The 21,690-nt window shown below is 39.3% G+C and overlaps 2 protein-coding genes across 2 annotated transcripts; both read right to left on the bottom strand.

The window, feature by feature from the left end:
• Positions 1-5,562: 5,562 nt before the first annotated feature.
• On the bottom strand, positions 5,563-7,750 carry LOC122015929 (S-type anion channel SLAH3-like). The gene is made up of 3 exons (XM_042573036.1): positions 6,227-7,750; positions 6,053-6,084; positions 5,563-5,956 (listed from the first exon to the last, which is right to left on the bottom strand). Exons 1-3 carry the CDS (start codon positions 7,370-7,372, stop codon positions 5,644-5,646), a joined length of 1,491 nt encoding a protein of 496 aa, XP_042428970.1. The 5' UTR covers positions 7,373-7,750; the 3' UTR covers positions 5,563-5,643.
• Positions 7,751-13,410: 5,660 nt separating this feature from the next.
• Positions 13,411-20,816, bottom strand: LOC122014804 (calcium-dependent protein kinase 1-like). Its single transcript, XM_042571235.1, has 8 exons — positions 19,895-20,816; positions 17,271-17,414; positions 17,047-17,199; positions 16,782-16,894; positions 16,520-16,696; positions 14,633-14,760; positions 14,452-14,551; positions 13,411-13,826 (listed from the first exon to the last, which is right to left on the bottom strand). Exons 1-8 carry the CDS (start codon positions 20,592-20,594, stop codon positions 13,743-13,745), a joined length of 1,599 nt encoding a protein of 532 aa, XP_042427169.1. The 5' UTR covers positions 20,595-20,816; the 3' UTR covers positions 13,411-13,742.
• Between the last annotated feature and the right edge of the window lie 874 nt (positions 20,817-21,690).

Raw genomic sequence — 21,690 nt, 5'->3', positions numbered from 1 at the left:
CGGTGACATCAAACGTTTGTCTCCGTCAGTGGTCATGTGGCGACCTTAAACGCGTGTCTGCACCAACGGTCGAGCGGCGACCGTAAACCCCTGCCTCCATTAGCGATCGAGCGGCGACCTTAAACTCGAGTCTTCATTAAATCGTCGAGCGATGACGTTACTCTTGTCTCTGTCAGCGGTCAAGCGGACGACCTTAAATGCGTGTCTGCACCAACGGTCGAGCAACAACCTTAAACCCCTACCTCCATCAACGGTCGAGCGGCGACCTTAAACCCGAGTCTTCGTCAAATCGTCAAGCGACGACGTTAATCTTGTCCCCATCAACGGTCGAGCGGCGACCTTAAACCCGAGTCTACGACAAATCATTGAGTGGCAACGTTAAACACGAGTCCACAATAAATCGTCAAGCGACGACGTTAAACCCCTCCCTCTGCCAACAGTCGATCGGTGACCTTAAACACTTGGCTCAGTGAAAGGATAAGCAGCAGCAACTTAAAGGCCTAAGTCTGTAAAATACAGTGACCATTCAACATTGCTCTTCAAAGCATCCCTAAGATCGATCAGCGGTGCATAGAACTAGTGCGCCACTGAATTCGAAGTGGATCGTTCATCTAGGTGGACCAACTATGGACGAGCGGAGTCACAGGGCCGCGAGTTCATTTCAAACTCAAAGGAGTCGAAAAAACATGCAAGGAAATAAAAGTTGTCCGAACTGACGAGCATGCATTAAAACTTTGGGATTATAGATTACAGGGCTCTACCTCACTCGAGATAATCCAAGGCGTCGCCGGGCAGCATGGTTGTAAGCTTGTCCCAACTTATGACCTTGGTGGTCAGATCGACCGGCAGGTGGCCTCCCTCGCGAAGTTGATCGATCGTCCCGTCGATCGCCAAGTTGAATAGTCGGAGAGCACGATCGACAACTTTGTCTCAGAATTCGGGTGAACGGATATAGACTTGCTTCTTGACCTCAAATTTACTCGACTCGGCCTCCTGATAGGTCTTCAGGGTCGCTCGGGAGGCCTCCAGTTCATCCTTGGCGATGGCCAGCGTTGTATCTCTGGAGGCGATTTGACCGCGAATGGTCGTTTCTTCGGCCGAGCGACTGTTCTGCTCGGTGATCAAGAAATCTTCGGCTTCCTTCAGTTTCTGGGAAAGAGAGCGAGCCTCTTTATTCTTCTCGTCGAGGTCGGCGATGGCTTGGTTCTTCCTCGCGTCCGTCGACTCAATCTTATTATCGAAAGTGGTGACCTGCTTATTCAGCTGCTCTAGCATGGTGGCCTGCCCAGAGCTCTTGGCCCGTTCAGCCTCGAGCAGCTTATCGCTCTTCTTTAGAGCGACTTGAAGTCTGGCCACCTCGACGTTTGTCTTTTCCTGAGCGATGGCTGCTCGGGGCCGACTGCGCTGAGGTTGCTCGACTCGAGGGGTGAGACACCATCGCCGGACGGATGTAAGACTTCTGAACCTTCGAGGGCTTCGAAGTCGGTGGCATGAAGGCCACCGGCGGTGCAGCGAAAGTCCCTTGTGGCAGATCGGCAAGGGACGGCGTCCGATCAGATGACACAGAGGCAGTCATTTGTTGAACCGGAGTTGGGGTCGAAGTTTTGACCCGCTCGGCCAACTGCGCCCCCGAAGTGGCGAAACACGGTGAAGGTTCGGCTTGGCGCCTATTGCGTCTGTTCAGTGGCACATCGGAGGAGACCGAGCCCGATAACTCCTCAACAGGAATGATGGGGCGTCGCTCGGCTAGAGGTTGTGAGCCTGAGGCGGCTCCTCCGCTCGGCGCATGGTTGGTCTCGCCTTCGTCCACCACCACGGGCGTCTCCTCGCTCAGGCCGAGCGGATCTTCGTGGGAGCCGACCAGCTATAGGCCGCGGCTCGCCAATTCTTCAATGGCCACCGCATAGATCGCGGCATCCTTAAGCTTCGCCTTGCCGACCACACATGCTCGCATCATGACTTCGGCTGCAAGAGAGAAAGAGAAATCAGTTAGCATCAAAGGAAGAATTAAATGAGCTTCATACCTAGGCTGGTCGGCAGCCGGGTGCAGATCGGACTCAGGTCGAAGATGTACAGGACACCCTCTAGCAGCAGCCTATGGATGTCATATTTCTGACCGACCATCACGGAGGTTGCGTGCAAGTAGTCCGATTGGCTCTTGTAGCTTTTCAGAGGAGGCTAAGGCGCCACTTCGAGCTGTCAGCTGGTCGGGAAGTCTAGCCGCTTAGGAAGACGCATGAAGAAAAAAAAACTTTTTGAGTGCTTGTTGGAGGTTGTCATCTTATCAAAGAATACTAAATTGACTCGAGATTGGAAGAGGAAGGTCCCCGGATCGAACAGTTTAGGGTAATAAAAATAATGAAAGATCCGGGGGATAAAAGGAATGTCGTGCAGACGGAATAGGATGATGACTCCGCACAGCAGTCAAAAGGAGTTCGACACAAGTTGAGGAAGAAGAATGCGAAAATATTTACAAACTGCTGGAATAAAAGGATGAAGGGGAAACCGCAGACCGACAATAAATTTATCTTGAAAGAAACAAAGGCAGTCGGTCGACGGAGAATTGGGTCGATCGGACGAAGAAGGCAGAATGATCTGATGATCGGAAGGAGTTTCAAAAGCATTGCGCAGACTCTCAGTGTCACTCCCATCAAACCTAAACTCTATGGATGTGTACTAGAGTCCATGGACAGAGACTGACGGGTATGAAGAACTTGCCACCACGAAAGCAAAAAAATGAAAATAAGGCAGAGAGGAAGAAATACGATCGAAGGAAGAGAAAGGTCGCTCGAATGTCGCCGGAGCAAAGAGAAATACCAAAAAAAGATCGAAAGCATATGCAATGGGGAGAAGGCTTACGGGAGAAAGGTCACCGAGAAAACCGAGATCACCGGAGAAGAAGCACAGAGCGTCACCGGCGAGTGAAGAAAACAGAAGCAGACGATCATTGGGGAACTCGAACGCGAAGTGTGCGAATGAAGCAGCGTAACGAGTTTATAAGGATCAGGCTCGGCCGACCGGAGTCATCCGATCTAGGTCGCGGAAACCCAGGCCAAGATCTCACCATTGAATTCAAACCGCCAAATGTCACAACACGCCTATCACGTTAGGCGTGCGGCGGCATTGGGCGTGACACGTGATGCCTCTGCATAGGTCCGCAATTAAGGTAGGCGTGGGAGTGTGCTCAGCCTTAATGAGCATGGATTTGCACGAGTTTCAAGAAATCTGGGTGACGTCAGCCCGCCTCGCGCTCGCCCAAGACAACCCAAGGAGAATTTTTACAAGTGCAAACCTTCAATAGGTCGATCGGCAAGGATCAGTCCTACCCGATCAGAGGCCACACAATGACGAAGGTCAATTGGGAGGGAATCAGTTCACACAATTGTCTAGTCAGTTAGACTACAGCCTCCTTCGACTAGACTTGAGGGGGAGGCTTGTGATGCGGTAATGATGAGGGGTCCTACCTTGTTGCCATGGTGGAGGTCAAAATCAGGGCGGTCAGCCCGTATAGGGCATTGGCCGGTCGGGCGAAGCATTCCCCGATCGGGAGAAAGGATCCTACCTATCGTCGTCAACTTCGACACAGAGCATTCTAACACCCGATGCTCAAGGGAGAACGACGTGCAGAAGCCGAGCCGAGTGGCTACCCCGCTCGACCAAGCAGCAGACTCAACATCAGCCGAGCACGCGGACAATGAACTTCCAGCCGAGTGGATATCCCGCTCGGCCCAGCGACAGATCACGAGGATGGAGGATTCCAGGCTGAGCGGCCATCCTGCTTGACCCAACAGCAGACAATACATGGATAGTGGACTTTCGGTCGAGCGACTATCTCGCTCGGCCCAACAACAGATAATACATGGACAGTGGACTTCTAGTCGAGTGGCTATCCAGCTCGACCCAACAGCAGACAACACATGGACAGTGGCTTTTCGGTCAAGCGGCTATCCCGCTCGACCCGACGACAGATAATACATGGACAGTGGAGTTCCGACCGAGCGGCTATTTCGCTCGGCCAAGTAACAGACACAGCAGGATATCTTTCGATATCCTTTTGGGAGCCAGTGTCGTTGATAGCCGGCATGGTCAGACAGAAGATCGTACGGCGGAAACTTCCACTGTTATTTCAGAGATATGCTCAGTCCGTTAAGGTACTGTGTCAGAGACACTTTACTGACAAGTTTTTTTAGGGAATGCTTTGAGATGTGTGCTCACATTGGGAAGCGTGCACATACACTACAGGAGCTCTATATAAAGGGGGATCTAAACATTAGCGGAGGTATGCGTTACATGCGATTTCTACTGTTACACTGCAGTTTTCTTATTGCTCCACTCTTTACTTCGCCGGAGACTGACTTGAGCGTCGGACTACCATCGCCGGGGACCCCTTCCCTAGCTAGGCACTGACGCTGCTTATGTTTCAAGCTGGAGCGAAGTCTACAGGAGATAGCAAGAGCGTCACATCCCCAGCATCCATCTCATCGATTTTCGAACAGGATCACCTACTAAATCAAATAGGTAAATAAAAAATAAAATTAAATCAAGTTAATTTTTAAATACAATAATATTTTATTTTTAATCATTTTTTGTTAAATAAATTCCTATTTTTATTTTATTTTTTTTAGTTTTAAAAATTTTGGATTTGGCTTGACATACTAGCCGTGTCCCACCCAAGTTCGTGCATGGTGTAAGTCCTTGCCATGTTTGTCATAATTCGATATTAGATAAAATTACGTTTTGGGTCATGTAATTTATATTTTTTTTTTCTAATTTTAGTTTATGTTTTTAGTCCAACTTATAGTAATTTCTAATTTTAATCCTTTCTCATTGAAATTAAAATTTTCTATCAAAAAATATTTAGTTGGATCGAAATGCTAAATTATAAATTAAATTTAGACATTTTAATTTTTTTAAGACAAAAAAAAAATTTAAATTTAAATTTATAATTTAGCATTCCGGCCATCAGGATATCTTCCGATAAAAAATTTTAATTTTAGAAAAAAAAAAAATTAAAAAATGTTATAAATTATTGGACTAAAAATATAAATTAACTTATGATAAGACTAAAATTAAAAAAAAAACATACAAGTTCGAGGATTGAAAACGTAATTTCCTCTTCGAGATTAAGCCTTGACCGATAGTCCCAGCCATCGTCTTACGACTCAACGCATGAACGAGGCTGCACTGTTTGTTTGGACACAATCCAAACTAACTGGGTGGCTGTCCAATCTAATTTAGTCCCCCAATGGAAATTTTTTATTTGGAAAAGAGTGACTAATACAGTAAGTCATCAGCTTTTTAGTTAGGATAGTGTCGATTTAATATCTGGATTTGAGTTTTAAATAATTTTTTTTATAATTTCTAATATGTCATATCAAAAATATAAAAAAATTTACTACTCCCCCTAATAAAAAAAATCTCCCTATAAATTTTAAACCATTAATTAATTAGTGATCCAACCCATATGATTAATTTGGAGAGAAAAAAAATAATTTTAAATTTTATGATATAAAGTTATTATTATTATTATTATTATTTAAAAAATCTAATAATAATAATAATAGAGCAAGATCACACAGTCTTTCCTTTTTCACTCGAGAAGCAGTTACAATCCTTGAAAATAATTGTACAGTGATCAGTGTTTCAAACCTCTAGAGCTTGTTCTGTGTCCTTAGTGTCCGAGCCGATTGACCGGAGATGCACGATGAACTTGCTCAACTTGGGCCGCCGTTTGTTGGCGATGGCGATGGGGATGTCGTTGGGGAAGAGGTCGCGGAGGATAAAGGCATGAAAGATGGTGGAGATGGAGAGGACGCACACGGCGAAGGCGGAGATGCCGGAGAAGAAGACCACGAGAGATTGAGTGAGCGGGTTAGTGACAACCATCGAGTATTTGATAGTAGCGATCGAGAAGGCAGTCGTTGGAAACGTATAAGCCCACCAAGCAAGTGAGAACCTGAGTGAGTACAATAGATTATTATTATTTTTCATTTGATTTGTATTTGAGTATATTTTTTAAATTTAAAATAAAATAAAATAAAATTATTTATACCTAAATCCCCGGAAGAAGTTGATTCTGACTGCCTGCAAAAGCATACGATAAAATCGATAAGAACTAAATGATAACCAAATCATTAATCTTTGAGAATCGAACAAAAATAAATATTTTTTTAAATGATTTTTTTTTTTGTAAAATAATGGTTAAAAAGGATTCGATTGGACTGACGAGAGAGACGTAGAGGAACATGGCCATGAAGTAGGGGATCCTGGCGGCGTAGTCGAACTCGCCGTTGATTCTCGCCCAGGCGACGCAGGCTGTGCTCGTCGCCGCCACGAAGAGGAAGAAGACCGGGTGCAGCTCCTTGGGCAACGTCTCGTTGGTCGGCAGCCGCTGGTACAGCGTCACGAAGAGCACCAGGTAGTGGGCCAGCCCCACGGCGAAGAAGAACATCGGCGCCTCCTCCATCCCCAACGACGCGCCGGCCAGCGCCCCCACGAAGTTCCCGACGATCGCCAGGTGGTTCGACGGGTTCGCCACCTTCGACAGCCGCCGCTGCCCGCCAGACATCCACTGCCCGTAGAGCTTCAGCTCTAGGCAGAGGATGGGCGCCATCAGCACGAACCACACGGCCACCGGCGGGCGGCCGGCCGCCAGCGAGTCCGGTGCGCCCAGCACCAGGAACAGCCCGGTGATCCATGGCGCGAAGAAGAAGTTGACGCGCACCGGGTGGTGGTACTCCCGCCGGACGGCCTCGAAGTAGAGCACCACCTTGGCGAGGTAGATGCAGGAGACGATCGCCGTCATGGCGATGGAAGCGGACCAGAGCGCGAGGTTGACGATCGGAGTCACGTGGAGGTAGCCGGCGGACGGGGAGTCGGCCAGCATCTTCCACAGGATGGCTTGGCTGCTCACGCCGAGGCAGATCCCGAACGAGGAAATGGGGAACCGGAGCAGGAACGGCCATGTCTCGTCCTCCGGCAGAATCGACACCTCCGACACTCTCAGCGTCTCCAGCTCCGGACCCTCGAGCGCGTCGAAGTATCGATCCACGGCTGGCACAGCCTCACCGTCCTGATCCTCACCGCCGCCGCCACAATCCAGATCTTGCGGCTTCCCTCTCAGGTTGGAGAGCTGCCTCTCCAGTCTGCCGGACCAAGTCTTGAACGGATCAAAGCGTTTGTCTCTGTGCCCGCACTGTTCGGCGGCGCGCGCCGTCACGGGCTGCGAACGGAACGACTTCCCCTGTTTCGGGTCCTGCTCCGGCAGCTTCATCGCAGCAGAGAAGGCAGCCCCAGAGGGAGACGACGGCATGCTTATGGAGACTGAGAGAGCTGCTTGCTCTCCTCTTCCGGCGACTTCTTTCTGCGCCATCGGAGCGACTGCACCACCACCACCACCTTCAGAGAAGCTGCAGAAGAGGAAGGAAGGAAAGAAGGAAGAAAATCGAGTAGCTAGCAAAAGGAGAAACAGAACACGGCAAATGGAGACAAGATCGCTCGATCGCTCGAATGCTGTCTCCTGTCAATCTCCGGTAACTTAAAAGAAACGCAAGATCACGAAGATGAGTGCCGTGCTTGGACTGATTTCAGTTGTCTGTTCCGATTAATCTGGGAGCAGAGCGGAGCAGAGGAGTCAAACAAGTGCGGCAACTGAGGATCTTGACTCGAAAACCATGAATATTTATAATAAATTAAGGAGAAAAAAGAAGAAGAAGAAGAAGAAGAAGAAGAAGAGATCGAAGGCGGTGCAAAATGGATTGGATTGGATTGGAAGGACTTGGAGGGCATAATTCGTTAATATAGAGGGAGAAAGGAGGAGGGAGGTGGGAAGATGACTGGCAGTGGCTGGCTTCCATGACACAGGCGAATTGAGCGAAGTTCATTGTCAAATCGGCTGATGCATGACAACATCCACTAAAAATCAAAAGTGGCCCCTTGAAAAATCATGGGACATGCTCTTTTATTTATTATCCAAACAAAAAAAAAAGAGTTTTATCCCCCAACCACAAACACTTTTTTTTAAAAAAAAAATAACCTTATTTTTTTATACTATTATAATAAATACGAACTTAAATACATAAATTATATTATATTCACTAAGAACTATAATTACTCATCCATAACTTTAATGGATATTATCCATACTGTTCTTCGTCTCTCTCGTCAATATTCCAGACTACATTATATATATATGATATCATAATTACTATAAATAGATGATTTTAGTAGCAATGGAATATTAGTTACTATGATTATGAAGCAGATATAAGATCGTAACTATTATAATCTTATAAATATTATAATTTTATAGTAATTATTATCTTATAGTTCGTTTGATAATAAATCAAAAATATCTTTTTTATTATTCCAATAAAAAAATTTTCATTTTTAATTTTTGCCCACCCTCTTTGGGTTATCAAATGTGATAATCTTATATGATCCAATTAATAATTCATTAAAGGTTTAAAAAAGTAGGTGTTTACGTCAGGGGATATATATACTTTCAAATAGGGAGAGAAGGATTTGGAATATCCTTTAGTAAACATGGATGACCGGAGTGAAGGGGTGAGCTTGTGATAAGACGAGCAATCGATCGAGATAATTCCTAAACTAAAGTGTCCGAATTAGCGAATTCAAATTGATTTTGACAACGTTGACTTTTCGAAGTACGGAGGAAGTGGAACGGAAAGTGCAGAAAAAAAAACGATAAGCTTTTTGGGGAAGGCGGCCAATGGGACCACAAAGTACGAACCGTCCGACGCGTCGTCGCCTCAGTCAACTCCTTTATGATTCATCCTCGCACAAAAAGAAAACCTCCCTCCATATTCGTCACGTGCTTTACAAATTAATTAATAATTCAAATTCCTTTTTTTTTCTTATTTTTAAACATAATTTTGTATTTAAGTTAGTCTTTACTAACTTCTGTTTTCTATTTTTACTCATTTTAACGGTATATATTACGTAAAATATAAATAGGATAAGTTAAAATTAAGGAGAATATTAGGTATTTTATATAACCGTAAAATATCTTTAAAATTTAAAAGAAAGTAGATATGTTATGTTATATAGAGTTGAATGTTGGATTATAACTCGAGCATATGAATAAAATATGAGAATGATAGAGATGAAAATATTAAGATAGATATATGAGCATAGAATAGAATAAGAAATGAGAACATTAGATAGAAAGTTAAAGTTGTATTTATTGAGGAACAATTTTGAAAGAAGTGATAATATATTTAGAAGATTAATAAATATTTTAGTTAAGTTATGTGAAATTATGATAAACACACATATCAAGTAAGAAAGACCAAGACAGACAATAATAAAATAAAATAAAATTTATTTAAATACAAATGATAATATAATAAGAAATAAAGTTCAATAACATACAAGGATTTATATAGAGGACCATATATATATACTTAGGATAAGATTTAATTGGTATAGTATTATAATTGTATTATGTAGGTTTGAATATATTTATGTCCTGGTTAAGTTGTCGTAGTCTAGAGGGCGACTAAGAGAATGAAAATCAATTGAAATGAAAAAGAAAGTGATGGCGAGACGAATAAACTTTTTTTTCTTTCTCGATCCGGAATGTAAACGCAAGCTTGAAGCCACAGATCATGCTTCCCATTGAATCGTCAAACACGCTCGCAAAATCCACAATTGCGTGGATCGCACTCCTCCGACGCTCTCTTCTTCGCCCGGGAAAGTTGTTCTTTGTACGTTAATTAAACTTATTAGATTTTATTTTTCTTTTTTCTAACGATTTACGTATGATTTCATCAATTTGCACGAGTCGAGTGGGAGCTTTTTGGAAATTTTATTGTAAATAAATTCGCTAAAGTCGGGCACTTTAGTTTAAAATAATTATTTAAATATATATTTTTTAAAAAAATTAATAGTAATTTTTATTTTCGTTTGTTGTGTGGGAGTTGAGTCATGTTCATGGGAAAATGAATAGGTTAAAGAAGGGAAATTGCTTTTCGCTTTTAAAAGATTATTTAAATATTTTTTTCCTTTAAATTTATTGTTAAGTGGGCAGGATGAGGCTACGTTTTCCTAATTACTTGTGTAAAATATGAGAAAATAGATTTTTTTTATCAAATCTATAAAAATATATTAAAAATAACTATAGTTGGTATTATTTTACTATTAATAAATAGGTTTTGTTATATATATATATATATATATATATATATATATATATATATTAAAAAATAATCTATAGACGAACTCAATTGTTTATATTTATTTATTTTAATATTTTTAGTTTATATTTCTTCACTGTCCAATGAATATTAACTTCTTTATATATGTAACCTATACAACCATAGCAAACTCATGACTTGATGAGTTTGCGTTGCCATGAGCTCATGAGAAGGTTGATGTTCATGCAATACAAATAATACATAAATTAAATGAATAAGTTTAAATAATTCATTATACTAAACAAATAAGTTTAACATATATATTTAGTGTGTTAATGTTTATGAAAAGGATTATGAGTTTCCATAGATTGATATAGTTGATACTTACATAAGTGTTTATCTAAAGAGTGTAAAATGCCTTAGGTCGTTTGAGCTGAGTGAATAGTGATATTACATTTTGTTTCAATGAATAGAGATCATGAACAAATATTCTATGTTCGTGAATAATATTCACAACTTACATGTGATGTTGTATGTTGTTGGGCAAAGTCTTCTATGGTTAATCTCTTCTTCACACAATCGAAACTACTTTGGAGGGGCCATCGAGGTAATTGTTTCACCTTGATTGGCAATGAATAATACTCACAAATAAAATTTATGAAATATGTGCATTAATCAAACTCTCGTCAATATCATAAATAATAAATAAATGATAAAAATAAATAAATAAACATTTATTATTAAGCTTAATAATCAATTAAATAAGTTATAAATTTTAAACAATCAAATAAATTTAAATTCAAAACATAATAACATATAAATAAATCAACCTCAAGCTAGTAAATAAAAAAATCAACCCAAACTTAAGTAACTATTTCAACGATTTAGTTCATCTTTGACTCAGTTTAATTTAATTTGATCATCTTATCAAATAATTTTGAATACCATAAATTAAGTTTAATTTGACTTGACTCATTTACGGACAAGTGAGCTTATAGCCGTAAGTTCATGATGACTTCACGAAGTTGTCGAGGGATCGCGATTAGGCAGTGATCCATGGAGAGAGCATTAGGGTTGCTATTACGTGCATGAACGGATGGAGCAGTGGCGCAAAATGCATGGGATTTGAAGCACTACATACATATACGTTATACGATATAACACCCACTCAACTGACACTGACCTAACAGTAGATGACGTGGCGCACTGTGTGGGAAATGTGAATCCTGACTCACCTCACAATTCACGTCCCACCCAAAATCTGACCTAAAAATAATATCAGCTAGCTGCCTTATCTCTCTTTTCTTTCTTTTCTTTGTTTCTTTTTATGTGCACGCTCGACTCGATCAAAATAAGTTCCTTTTTGTTTTGTTTTTTTTTCCCCCTTTTTTGTTATTAAAAAAAACATAATTTTCTTTCCACTAAGGCCCCGTTTATCTTTACGAATGAGGTCAGTTTCTATGGAAAAATTATAAAGGAAGAGAATAAAGGGATATGAAGAAATGGAGTTACAAGATAACCCTTCTTCGTTTGTAGAACTAGAATTAGCTTCGTTCATTTGTAAATGATGCGACGGAGACGGTAGTGCCACGTTACTTTGTTACTTTGGCGTTTTGTTTTTGCATCTATCTAAAAGATATTAATAAAAATATTTTCGTCATTTTAAATTAATAACCTTTTCTATCTCTTTAAATATATGAGACTTTTCGGTTTCCTCATAAATATTTGATTATTTTTTATTGGTCTTTTCATAAGTATCCTATCCAATTACTTTTACTCTGTTCCGGACTTCTCTTCAAATATATTTACATCGGATTTGGTAATGTCTTTGATATCATTTATTCAATTAAAAGAATTTATATATTTTTATAATTATATGATATTATCTAGTAAATCCTTATGATTTTATTTTTATATTTATCTCTTTTAAACTCATAATTTTTTTCATATCATTTGAATATAAAACTTTGATTATAGAAGTTTGATTGTATTACTAAACCATGCAGCAGACTCAAGACTCCGCCAATGTAGAGCCAAGTTGGTCCATGCCAAATCAAATCAATCCAACTCACAATAGAGCTCAAGTCAAAATCAGACTGATTCAATGGAGATAGGGTCAGGCCAACCCAACTCATGACGAGCTCAACACAAGTCAACTCGACTCCATCAGACTCAAAGACTGAACTCGAATCAGGCTAGAAGACCGACAGATGGAGTCAGACAGGAGCGTGGAAATCATGGCACATATACATTCTTGGGTGAACGTGCGACACGTGGTACGGACACAATCCATAGACTGACACTTAAGAAGTGGTTGGCGAGGATCATCCTTACCCTCTTCCGATGTTCTCAGTCTCTTTATTCACCACTCACCTTCGCCAACCCTAACGAAACAATTCATACGAAATGAGTAATAGTTTTTAAAACGGCATAGTTTTTAAACTGGCTTGGTTGGGTGCGCCAGCCCATGTTACATGAAGGCCTCAATAGTTTACTAATGGTATTGTTATATAAGTCTACTCTCGTAAAAAAAATTTAAATTAATATCATCCATTTATCAGATATTAAATTAATAAGAACATATATTCCCTTATTTTACCAAAAGGTCGAAAAATATAAATTATAATCTGAACTTAAGTATATCTCTTTCCCTTGCAAACAAGATGAAGTTAGCGATGTGGGACTAACTTCACGACTAAAGTGTCACAAAATATGAATTAGTTTTATATAAATAGTAGGAAACTTTTTTTAAAAATTTTAATTATGTTTATTTTTTATATATATAAAAAGACAATGAAAAATTTGCATGTAAAACCACAAAAATTAGATCTTTTCTAAAAATAAATAAGTTTTGAATTGTTTCCATGATTTGATTTACAGATTAAATGTTAGCCATTTCAGAACAGGTAAATAGGTAATGGATTTGTTAGCCGAAGGTGGAAAAGCATAATTTACAGAGGTGGTTCTTGATCCTAACCTGGACAATAGAAAAATTGGATTTATTTTCTCCTTTAGTTTAGTTTCAACGCAATGAATATTTGATTTTGGATTTTGAAAGGTAACTTGACTTCATGGTTGTGGAAATTTGTCTTTTTGAAAGAAAAAAACAAAGCAAATTATAATGGCCAATGAAACCAAAACTTTTCAAGTAGCAAACTGCCAGATTTCCATGCTCCAACCGTGCCTTAAACGCTAAATTAGCAGTTGCACGGACTGCCTTTTAAGAACTGAATCAAACTGATAATTCAGCAAATAAATCAAAAGGCAGATGCAACTTGATCAAATTTTTATTATTTTCCCAATCGCAACAGGATTGGACCTGAAAACTTGCAACCCGAGAGAGTTGTCAGCTTATTCTTGCAAGCCAGTTTTTAAAGCACTGCCCACAAGCCTCAATGTCCATTGTACAAATTGGACCAAATACGAGTAATATATATACATACATACACTCAAACGAGCCAGTTCTTGAGAGATGCAAACTCAAGATGTGACATTCCTCTAAACTAGAAAAGGATCCTTCGACAAATCAAAGTAAAGAGCTCCTATCATAGAGGTGAATATAATGTCTTATTCAACTCGCATGTCTTATTTACGCCGCCTAGATTGGATGGGTTCGGAACTGTCTTTTCTCATCATAGTTGCAAACTCATCATAATTAATTCTTCCATCCTGCAACATAAGCGACAAGCAACAATTCAGGGGTTGGGGAAAACAGATAGCAAATTAATGACTAGAAGATATATTCACGAGCCTTATAAATCTATAATTGAATTACAAAAAAGAAGGGGAAGATAAATCTCATTCCTTCCTTGAGCTTTTAATTTATCCAGCTAATGCTAAATGAAAAATCGGAGCTTATAAATTATTTTGTCCACGGAAGCATTCAAACAATGAAACGCTTGATAACAAAAATATTGTTGATGTTTCACGGGAAAAATGGATGGCAAGAATCAGTCCTCGTTTTTCCAAATAGTAAATCATTGCAGCCAACCAAAGAGGATAACAAAGACAATGGAACCTGACAAATCAACTTGTGCATTTTAAAAGGTAGATGCTCCAACAAACAATTGTCTACCACTTCCATTTTTTTGCACAAAGTTGCTTGCTCTGCATTAAGGGGTTTAAGGCTGTGTTATGCCTTACCAAGTAATATCCTCGAGTTAAGGGTTCATATGGTATTTTTTTTTTCCTTTTTTGCAAGTTTAGATGCTTACAAACAGTGGCTATTAAGGGGTTTAGGTGAACTATTTTTAATGTTAAAACTGGTTTCTAGAAAGAGGATAGAGAAGAGTACCTTGTCTGTGTCAACTTCTGCAATTATCTCTTTGATTGTTTTTTCATCACCCATGTTATACTTCTCAAGAGCTTGTTCCAATTCCTCAACTGTGATATACCTATGAAAGAAAAAGCTAAACAATTTTACTCATCTACACTAGAATATGAGCAATTTCTCAATTATGTAAGGATGATGTTACCCGCTCCTGTCTTCATCAAAATACTCAAATGCTTTGTATAAGTGATCTTCTCTTTCCATTCTGTTCATATGCATTGTAGCTGTTATAAATTCAATATAATCTATGCTTCCATTTCCATCAACATCAGCCTGCCATGAAAAGATTACCAAAGAATGCAATTAATCATGAACAATTGCAAATTCTCAGTTAAATATAGCTTTATAACACCTCAATTTTATGACACCCCAATTTAATTCCACGCAGAGAGTTGTGAGCTAATGAAGGAATTTTATAAGGTTAGCTACGATAAACTTGGACTTAAGCATTTTCAACTAATAGTTGAGCCTGACAAATTAATAATAGGTTAGTTGTCTACTCTAAGAAGAGCGTTACACTTCTTGATGATTTCACTCAATGTTCTAAGTGAAGCATGGCATTTCTTGATGATTTCACCAAATGCTTGTATTTCTGGGAGCAAAAAAGAACACATAATTGACCGCTCAACTAAAGTATATTAGTTAACTTCAGATTTGGCTTATGTGTCAGTTGCACATATGTGGGGTAAACACTAAGATGCGCTTTGTAGCAGTGCATAGCCAGAATGAACTGTGGAAAGCAGGAGCCAGAAAGAACATGTTGGCCAGACTGATTTAATAAACTGCCCAGTCAAGCTCAATGGAGGATGTTTTTTTTTTTAAAATTCAAGCTCATTGCTTGTAACAAGACATACCAAAATGCATGAAGTAAAAGAACATCACATACACTTATAGCTATTAGACCCCAAATAGATTGTGCAGTGTATAAAAATTAGGGTGAATTTGCTAAACTCTGAATGCATCATATTCATTTGTCAAGTTCAATCCAACACAAGCCAAGTGAAATTAGATGGAACTGTGTTGTCTAATTCCATAAGCAAGAAGGCAAATAGAGCAACATGACATCGCATTGATCCTGGCATTTAATGACTCTACAAGATGTAACTATTTCTGACTCAAGTAAAAGTGAACTAGTCACATCAAGCAAGGACAAGAAATGATAATTATAGGGGCGAGGATTTCAGAAAGACAGATTGAGATCTGATGTTTAATGACTTAGTTGGAAGATATAGATCTGATGTTTAATGCCTTAGTTGCAAGATATATGGGTTTGGAAGTGAGGTTTACTGACCCAAAGATGAAGAAGATATCAAGAATATGAATATAAAAATAATTCAACTTCATAAGAGCTCTTTTGAAAGTGGCTAGCCAATGATTTGCCCAATTTTCATTATACTATCAAATTTGATTTCTCTTTGTGGAATAGGCTAAAGTGATAAAGATTTCTTGTGTGCATTTTAAAGATAAAGATGTCACCATACGAGTTCAAGGGTGAAGTGATTCTGCTTTCTAAAAGCATTGACTTAAAAACTTTAAATTGACTTAAAAACTTTAAATTGATATGAGGTGGCAGATTCGTACATTTACTTTAATGTGATTGATTCAATCAGTGATTCTTTTGCTAGTGTTGACTCTACTAATGGTGCTAGAGAAGTCTCTAACCCTATCATGTGGTATCAGAGCACTTTTGATCAATATTTTGATATGATTTTAAATATCGTTAAAAAGGACAAGATGACCTGGTGATATAGGATCAAAGAAGAGAGTTTGTATGCCTACTAAAAAAAAAAGAGAGAGTTTGTATTTCATCAAAAAAAAAAAAGGAGAGAGTTTGTAGGTTCCAGTAAAAACATGACTTAAAGGTGAACCATAATGCAGGAATACAGAGTAAAAAAGGGGTTAAAACACAAGTGAAAAATAATATAAACTACTTAAATGAGGGAATAGCTATAGATTCAAGATATGGCCGAGCACTAGTCAAGCAGGAAAAGCCAGCTAAGAAAAATTTACTGCAAGGGAGGTAGGAACATACCGCTTCCATCAGCTGTCTAACTTCAGATTCAGAAATCTTGATACCTAAGTTACCCAATTTGGGTAAGCCTGCTTTTAGTTCTTCATATGTTATTGTGCCACTATTGTCAGTGTCAATTGATTTAAACATTTCTTTTAAACCCGTAATTTCATCCTCTGACAAGCTTTCTGCTATCACCTGAGCAAAAAAAAAAAAAAATTCCTTGTCAATATGGAAGACCATTCTGCCTATGAATTAGAAGGAACTGCATCAAAACTTGCACCTTCAGTGCCACTTTCTTGAGCTTGTTCATAGCCCTGAATTGCTTCATTCTATTCAAGACTGTGAGATCAAGTGGATTATCAGGTGCACCATCTCCCTTCATCCATGGATGGTCTGCATAAACTTTCAACTATTAAACTGGAAAAAATAATGCTGCTAACAAATAAGTTAACATGCAAGGGGATTAATTACTCTTCAGTCGCAGTACTGCTATAGTAATCTGTGTTAGAACTTCACTACATGATAGGATCGAAGTTAAAACTTACTGAGAATTTCAGCAGCAGTAAGTCGTTCCTTTGGATCTGCTCTTAACATCTTTTTGACCAGTTCTTTAGCACCACTTGATATAGAAGGCCAAGGATCAGATGAAAAATCGATATGACCAAGTAATACAGCATCAAATATACCTTCCTCATTCTCTGCATAGAAGAAATATAAATTCTTCAACTGACAATGATGTGATATTTTTCAATCTTGTTTATTATGGCACCTGCCCAAAAAGGAGGAACACCAGAAAGAAGGATGTAAAGTATCACCCCAGCACTCCATATATCAGCTTCTGCTCCATAACGACGCCGTAATACTTCAGGAGCAACATAATAAGCACTTCCAACAAGATCTTTAAATACTTCTCCTGCATGACCCAGTAGTTGCTATTAGGGGTGAATTTATAGGGTGGCAGATATGCTACAATGGGCCAAGGGATCAATTCCCAGCGGGCGTATGCCCTCGGGGAAAAAAACTCTTCCCGCCCTCTAGCCACTTGGCGATCTATGAGAGGCGCTGGGTGAGCGTAATTACCTTTGTTGCAATAAGGTGAATTTATCAATAAGGGCAAACTATGGTGCAAATGAAAAGTGGAAACTTCTCATTTTTCCTCAGATCCTCTTAAAGAATATGTGAATAATTTCCATAAATAAAAAGTGACTATGCAAAGAAATAGGGAATTAGTTAGCTTCTCCATTTATGGCAAGAACATGGGAGTAGGATAGCATTTTTATCCATCAGCCAAGACTATGTGACTAAGAACAAGTTTATTCAATCAAATAATTGTATAATTTTGAGAAAACATTTTAGAAAAAATATAAGGTACGCTCATATAACAATGCAGTAATGTTCCAGTAACAGAGACACTACTAGTGGATCTACCTTACGCCAAGTGAGGACAATTGCACCCAATAGCATCTGAAAAATATTGTCATATATATGTTAAATGTTTTATCTGTCAAATCCCTTGTGCCTTTTGCCCCACATAGTTCCATATGCACGATCTATCTCTTGCCTTTGCCAACTTGATCATCTCCTTTTGGCTCTAACTCTTATTCTAAACTCTCACTCCAGAAGTTATTATTTCTTTGGGTCCAATACTGGCTCCCAAATTTTAATAATTTTGATTAATTTCAATAGTTCCAGATCTGGCTTCCAATTTTTTTCAATGTTGGTTGCTGCTCCAACTCAGGATCCAAAAAATTAACGATTAAAATTTCTCTGATTCTGTCTCCAACTCAACAAATCTAGTAAGTTCAATTTTATCCAAAAAACTTCAATCTCCAAGGAACAATGCAACTGCAGCTTTCTCCAATTTTCTTGTCTTTTTGCATAATATGTCCTCTTAATCTTACCTTTAGGTATATGATTATTGTAGATCTTATTATATGTGCATGTTTATTATACTTTATATGTATCATTTATATCTTAATCTTGTATAGACACTATTAAAAAATTTACTTTACCTAGAAATTAATTCTTTCTAGAAGGATTGAGAATTGTATTCTTCTACTTAGTTTCTGTTATTAAAAAAGATTGGCATTCTTTCATTATAATACATAATTGTTCTGATGCATTGTTTTGTTTTTTTAAAATGTGTATGCCATATTTATGTACAATCCTAACTAATTCATAAATGTATTGGTCACGTCTTTTTTTTTTTTTCTTTTTATAGGCTATGAGAATATTTCTCAAAAGAATTTTATTTCCCTCTAATATATAATGGATTTTTTTTTCTAGCATCACTGTGTTGCCTTGCTTGGTAAACTTAAACTATTGTGCATAGGTTATTATGATGCATAACTTTTGCATGCAATACCTCATAGATACTATATCTGCCACTGAACTGAGGGTTTGGTAGAATAACATTTATGTATGAAATTTTTTTGATGAATATGTGTTTCTCAACCAATTAACAACAATCATTGGTGATAGCTTTGATAACTGTAACTTAAAATTTCTTTGCTAGATTCTAAGAAACATACAAGAAAAGCAAGGATGAAGAAGGAAAAAAAGTAAGTTATACCTGCAAAAAACCTAGAAGATATACAAGCATTGAATATAGAACAATACAATTAACACAAACCAAATCATATCAATTTATAGTTGTGTATCAACCAACTTTCATTAGTAGGTCACTCAACATGTTCAAATAAAGTTGCTTCCATTTTTCCTCAGATTTTCAATATGTTTAATTCTTCACTCTGCATTGCTGACCTTTCCAGGCCTGTTAATCAACCTAGAAATTATAAACATAGACTTCTAACTAAATTGTGTGTAAATTTAGAATACATACTTGTTCCAGGTACTAGACTAATTCAACCATGAATGGAAACTATGCTATGTTGCACAAAATCATTCAGTTAGGCATTAGTGTAAACTAACTACTACTTCCATCTCCAATTGATCGGAGTTCTGTCACTAAGCATGAAGTAAACTTTCTAGAAGAAAACACATCGAAGAACTTCTATGGCTGGTACCATGTGCAACAGTGAACAACAACAGCTGTCTCTATATGTAAATTTTTTAAAAGGTAACTTCTATACCGAAATTCCACTTTCACTGAGCATAAGATTTAAGATTTAAGATTTAAGATGCCCTTTCATCCTCATGAATAATCCGAGGTCAGGAGAAGTGTTCGGTAAACTTTCCCATAAAATTAGTAGGCAATCAACTTGACTAAAATACTAGATTTTCATGCAAAAAAAAAATACTTGTATAGGCATTTAATTCCTTAATCTGATTAATTATTGAGATGGTGAACGTCCTAACAACAAAGACAATGACACAATGATTACTTGAAGAGACGTTAGTGGAACAATTGAGATGATAACTCTGCTGGATTACCAGGCTTAAAGAAAACGGAGAGTCCAAAATCGGTGGCCTTGAGCGGCGAATCTTCTCTCTTGTTCAAGAACAAAAAGTTCTCCGGCTTGAGATCTCTGTGCATGACACCCATTGAGTGGCAGGCGTGGACAACGTTGATGATCTCTCGGCAGAGAGCAGCCGCCGCACGCTCGGAGTAATGACCCTTGGCGATGATTCTGTCAAAGAGCTCCCCGCCCTCGCAGAGCTCCATCACGAGGTTGACCGAGTGCCGATCCTCATAGGCCCCCTTGAGCTCCACGATGTTGCGGTGGCCGGTGAGGTGGTGCATGATCTGGATCTCCCGGCGGACATCCTCGAGGTCGTCCTGGCGGATGAGCTTCCGGGTGGCGATGGACTTGCAGGCGAACTGCCTCCCGGTCTCGCGGTGGGTGACGAGGTAGGTGACCCCGAACTGGCCCCGCCCGAGCTCGCGGCCGAAAGTGTAAGTGGCGCGGACGTCCTCCATGGGTCGGCCGAGGACGCGACCGACATCGGAAGCTACCGGGCGGGGTACGGCGGGGGCGTGGCGTCGGTGGGGGCCGTAGGCGGCGGGGGCGGAGGAGCAGGGGGAGGGGGAGGCGGGGGCGACGGTGGTGGGTGGGTTGGGGCGGGATCGGGGGCGGGCGGGAGCCGGGGAAGCGGGCGGCTCCTTGTGGCGGCGGGAGGTGCGGTTGCCCATTTGCGGTTTCGATCGACAGAGACGGAGACGGAGACGGAGGATTAGGTTTAAACTATAGCTTTTACTGTATCGCCGAGTCAGCGGTCGACGGGCAACCGGACAAAGAACAGAAGGCCGAAAGGAGCACGGCAAGCAGGTTTGACCGGCTACAGTCGGTAGATAGTAACCCTGCGGACCAGGGTTTCCGGTGGTGTCCGCATCAATTTCTTCATGATTCCCTTGCCATTCAGCCCCCACTCGACCTCTTATATGATTAGGCATTTCAAAGTGGCCCCACCTGTTTAATCTGCGTCCACCAACCATAAATCGGGATAGAGATGGAGATGTTTTTTAGAGTCGAAGAGAAGTTGTTGGGAAACCGCGTGGCAAGTGCGACGCGAATCCATGGTCAAAACACAGGTAGGCGCCGGCCCCACCCAGTGATAGGCCAATGACGCCCGACTACGGCAGTTACACCGGTGGATGGGCTAAGAATTGCAGGCGATGCACTGCACGTGCAAGTCACGCGACTTATAGTTCCGGATATTATTATTATTATTATTGTTATTATTATTATTAATTATTAATTATGAAAATGATGAGCCCGATCCCTCGGCCATTAAATTGAAAAGCACGGATCGATCTATTATCACAAATAATTCAAATTTGACATGTGTAAGATATTTTCGTAAAATTTAAATTGTCATTTTGTCTAGAAAAATATCTCATTACTTGCTTACCGTCCGTAATTTAATTGGTCTAAGAAAATAGAGAAAATGAATGACACGGACTATTTAGAGTAAATATTTAGTTAGTTTGATTCATAAATTAATTTAATTAATTAAAAATTAATTTAATATTGATTAATTGAATAGAATTAAAATTTTATTAAAATTGCTCAATTAATCGTATTAAATTAAAAATAAACAGTTAATATCAAATTAACTAAATTTATTTAAAAAATAATAAAAGAAAATATATATTTTGTCAGTGATCAAGCTTTGCATGGCTAAAGGTAGATTGTCTCTTCTCTTATCTGATTAAAAGATAAGTTAGAAACGTAAGTTAGAAACGTAATTTAAGATAAGCTTTGCATAGACTTCACTTTAAAATATTC

This window comes from Zingiber officinale, chromosome 8B, assembly GCF_018446385.1.
Source record: "Zingiber officinale cultivar Zhangliang chromosome 8B, Zo_v1.1, whole genome shotgun sequence".
Classification (NCBI taxonomy): Eukaryota; Viridiplantae; Streptophyta; class Magnoliopsida; order Zingiberales; family Zingiberaceae; genus Zingiber; species Zingiber officinale.
This window is presented reverse-complemented; position numbering and strand designations above follow the sequence as displayed.

What these genes read in the sequence shown, in the direction of transcription:
- LOC122014804 (XM_042571235.1), bottom strand. Translation starts at nt 20,594, where the DNA reads ATGGGCAACCGCACCTCCCGCCGCCACAAGGAGCCGCCCGCTTCCCCG. An exon ending in TACTGCTGCTGAAATTCTCA is followed by an intron (nt 16,895 to 17,046) that starts GTAAGTTTTAAC and finishes AAGTTTATGCAG; the next exon opens with ACCATCCATGGATGAAGGGA. An exon ending in TTTGATGAAGACAGGAGCGG is followed by an intron (nt 14,552 to 14,632) that starts GTAACATCATCC and finishes TTTCTTTCATAG; the next exon opens with GTATATCACAGTTGAGGAAT.
- LOC122015929 (XM_042573036.1), bottom strand. Translation starts at nt 7,372, where the DNA reads ATGGCGCAGAAAGAAGTCGCCGGAAGAGGAGAGCAAGCAGCTCTCTCA. An exon ending in TGTTCCTCTACGTCTCTCTC is followed by an intron (nt 6,085 to 6,226) that starts GTCAGTCCAATC and finishes ATGCTTTTGCAG; the next exon opens with GCAGTCAGAATCAACTTCTT. An exon ending in AACTTCTTCCGGGGATTTAG is followed by an intron (nt 5,957 to 6,052) that starts GTATAAATAATT and finishes GTACTCACTCAG; the next exon opens with GTTCTCACTTGCTTGGTGGG.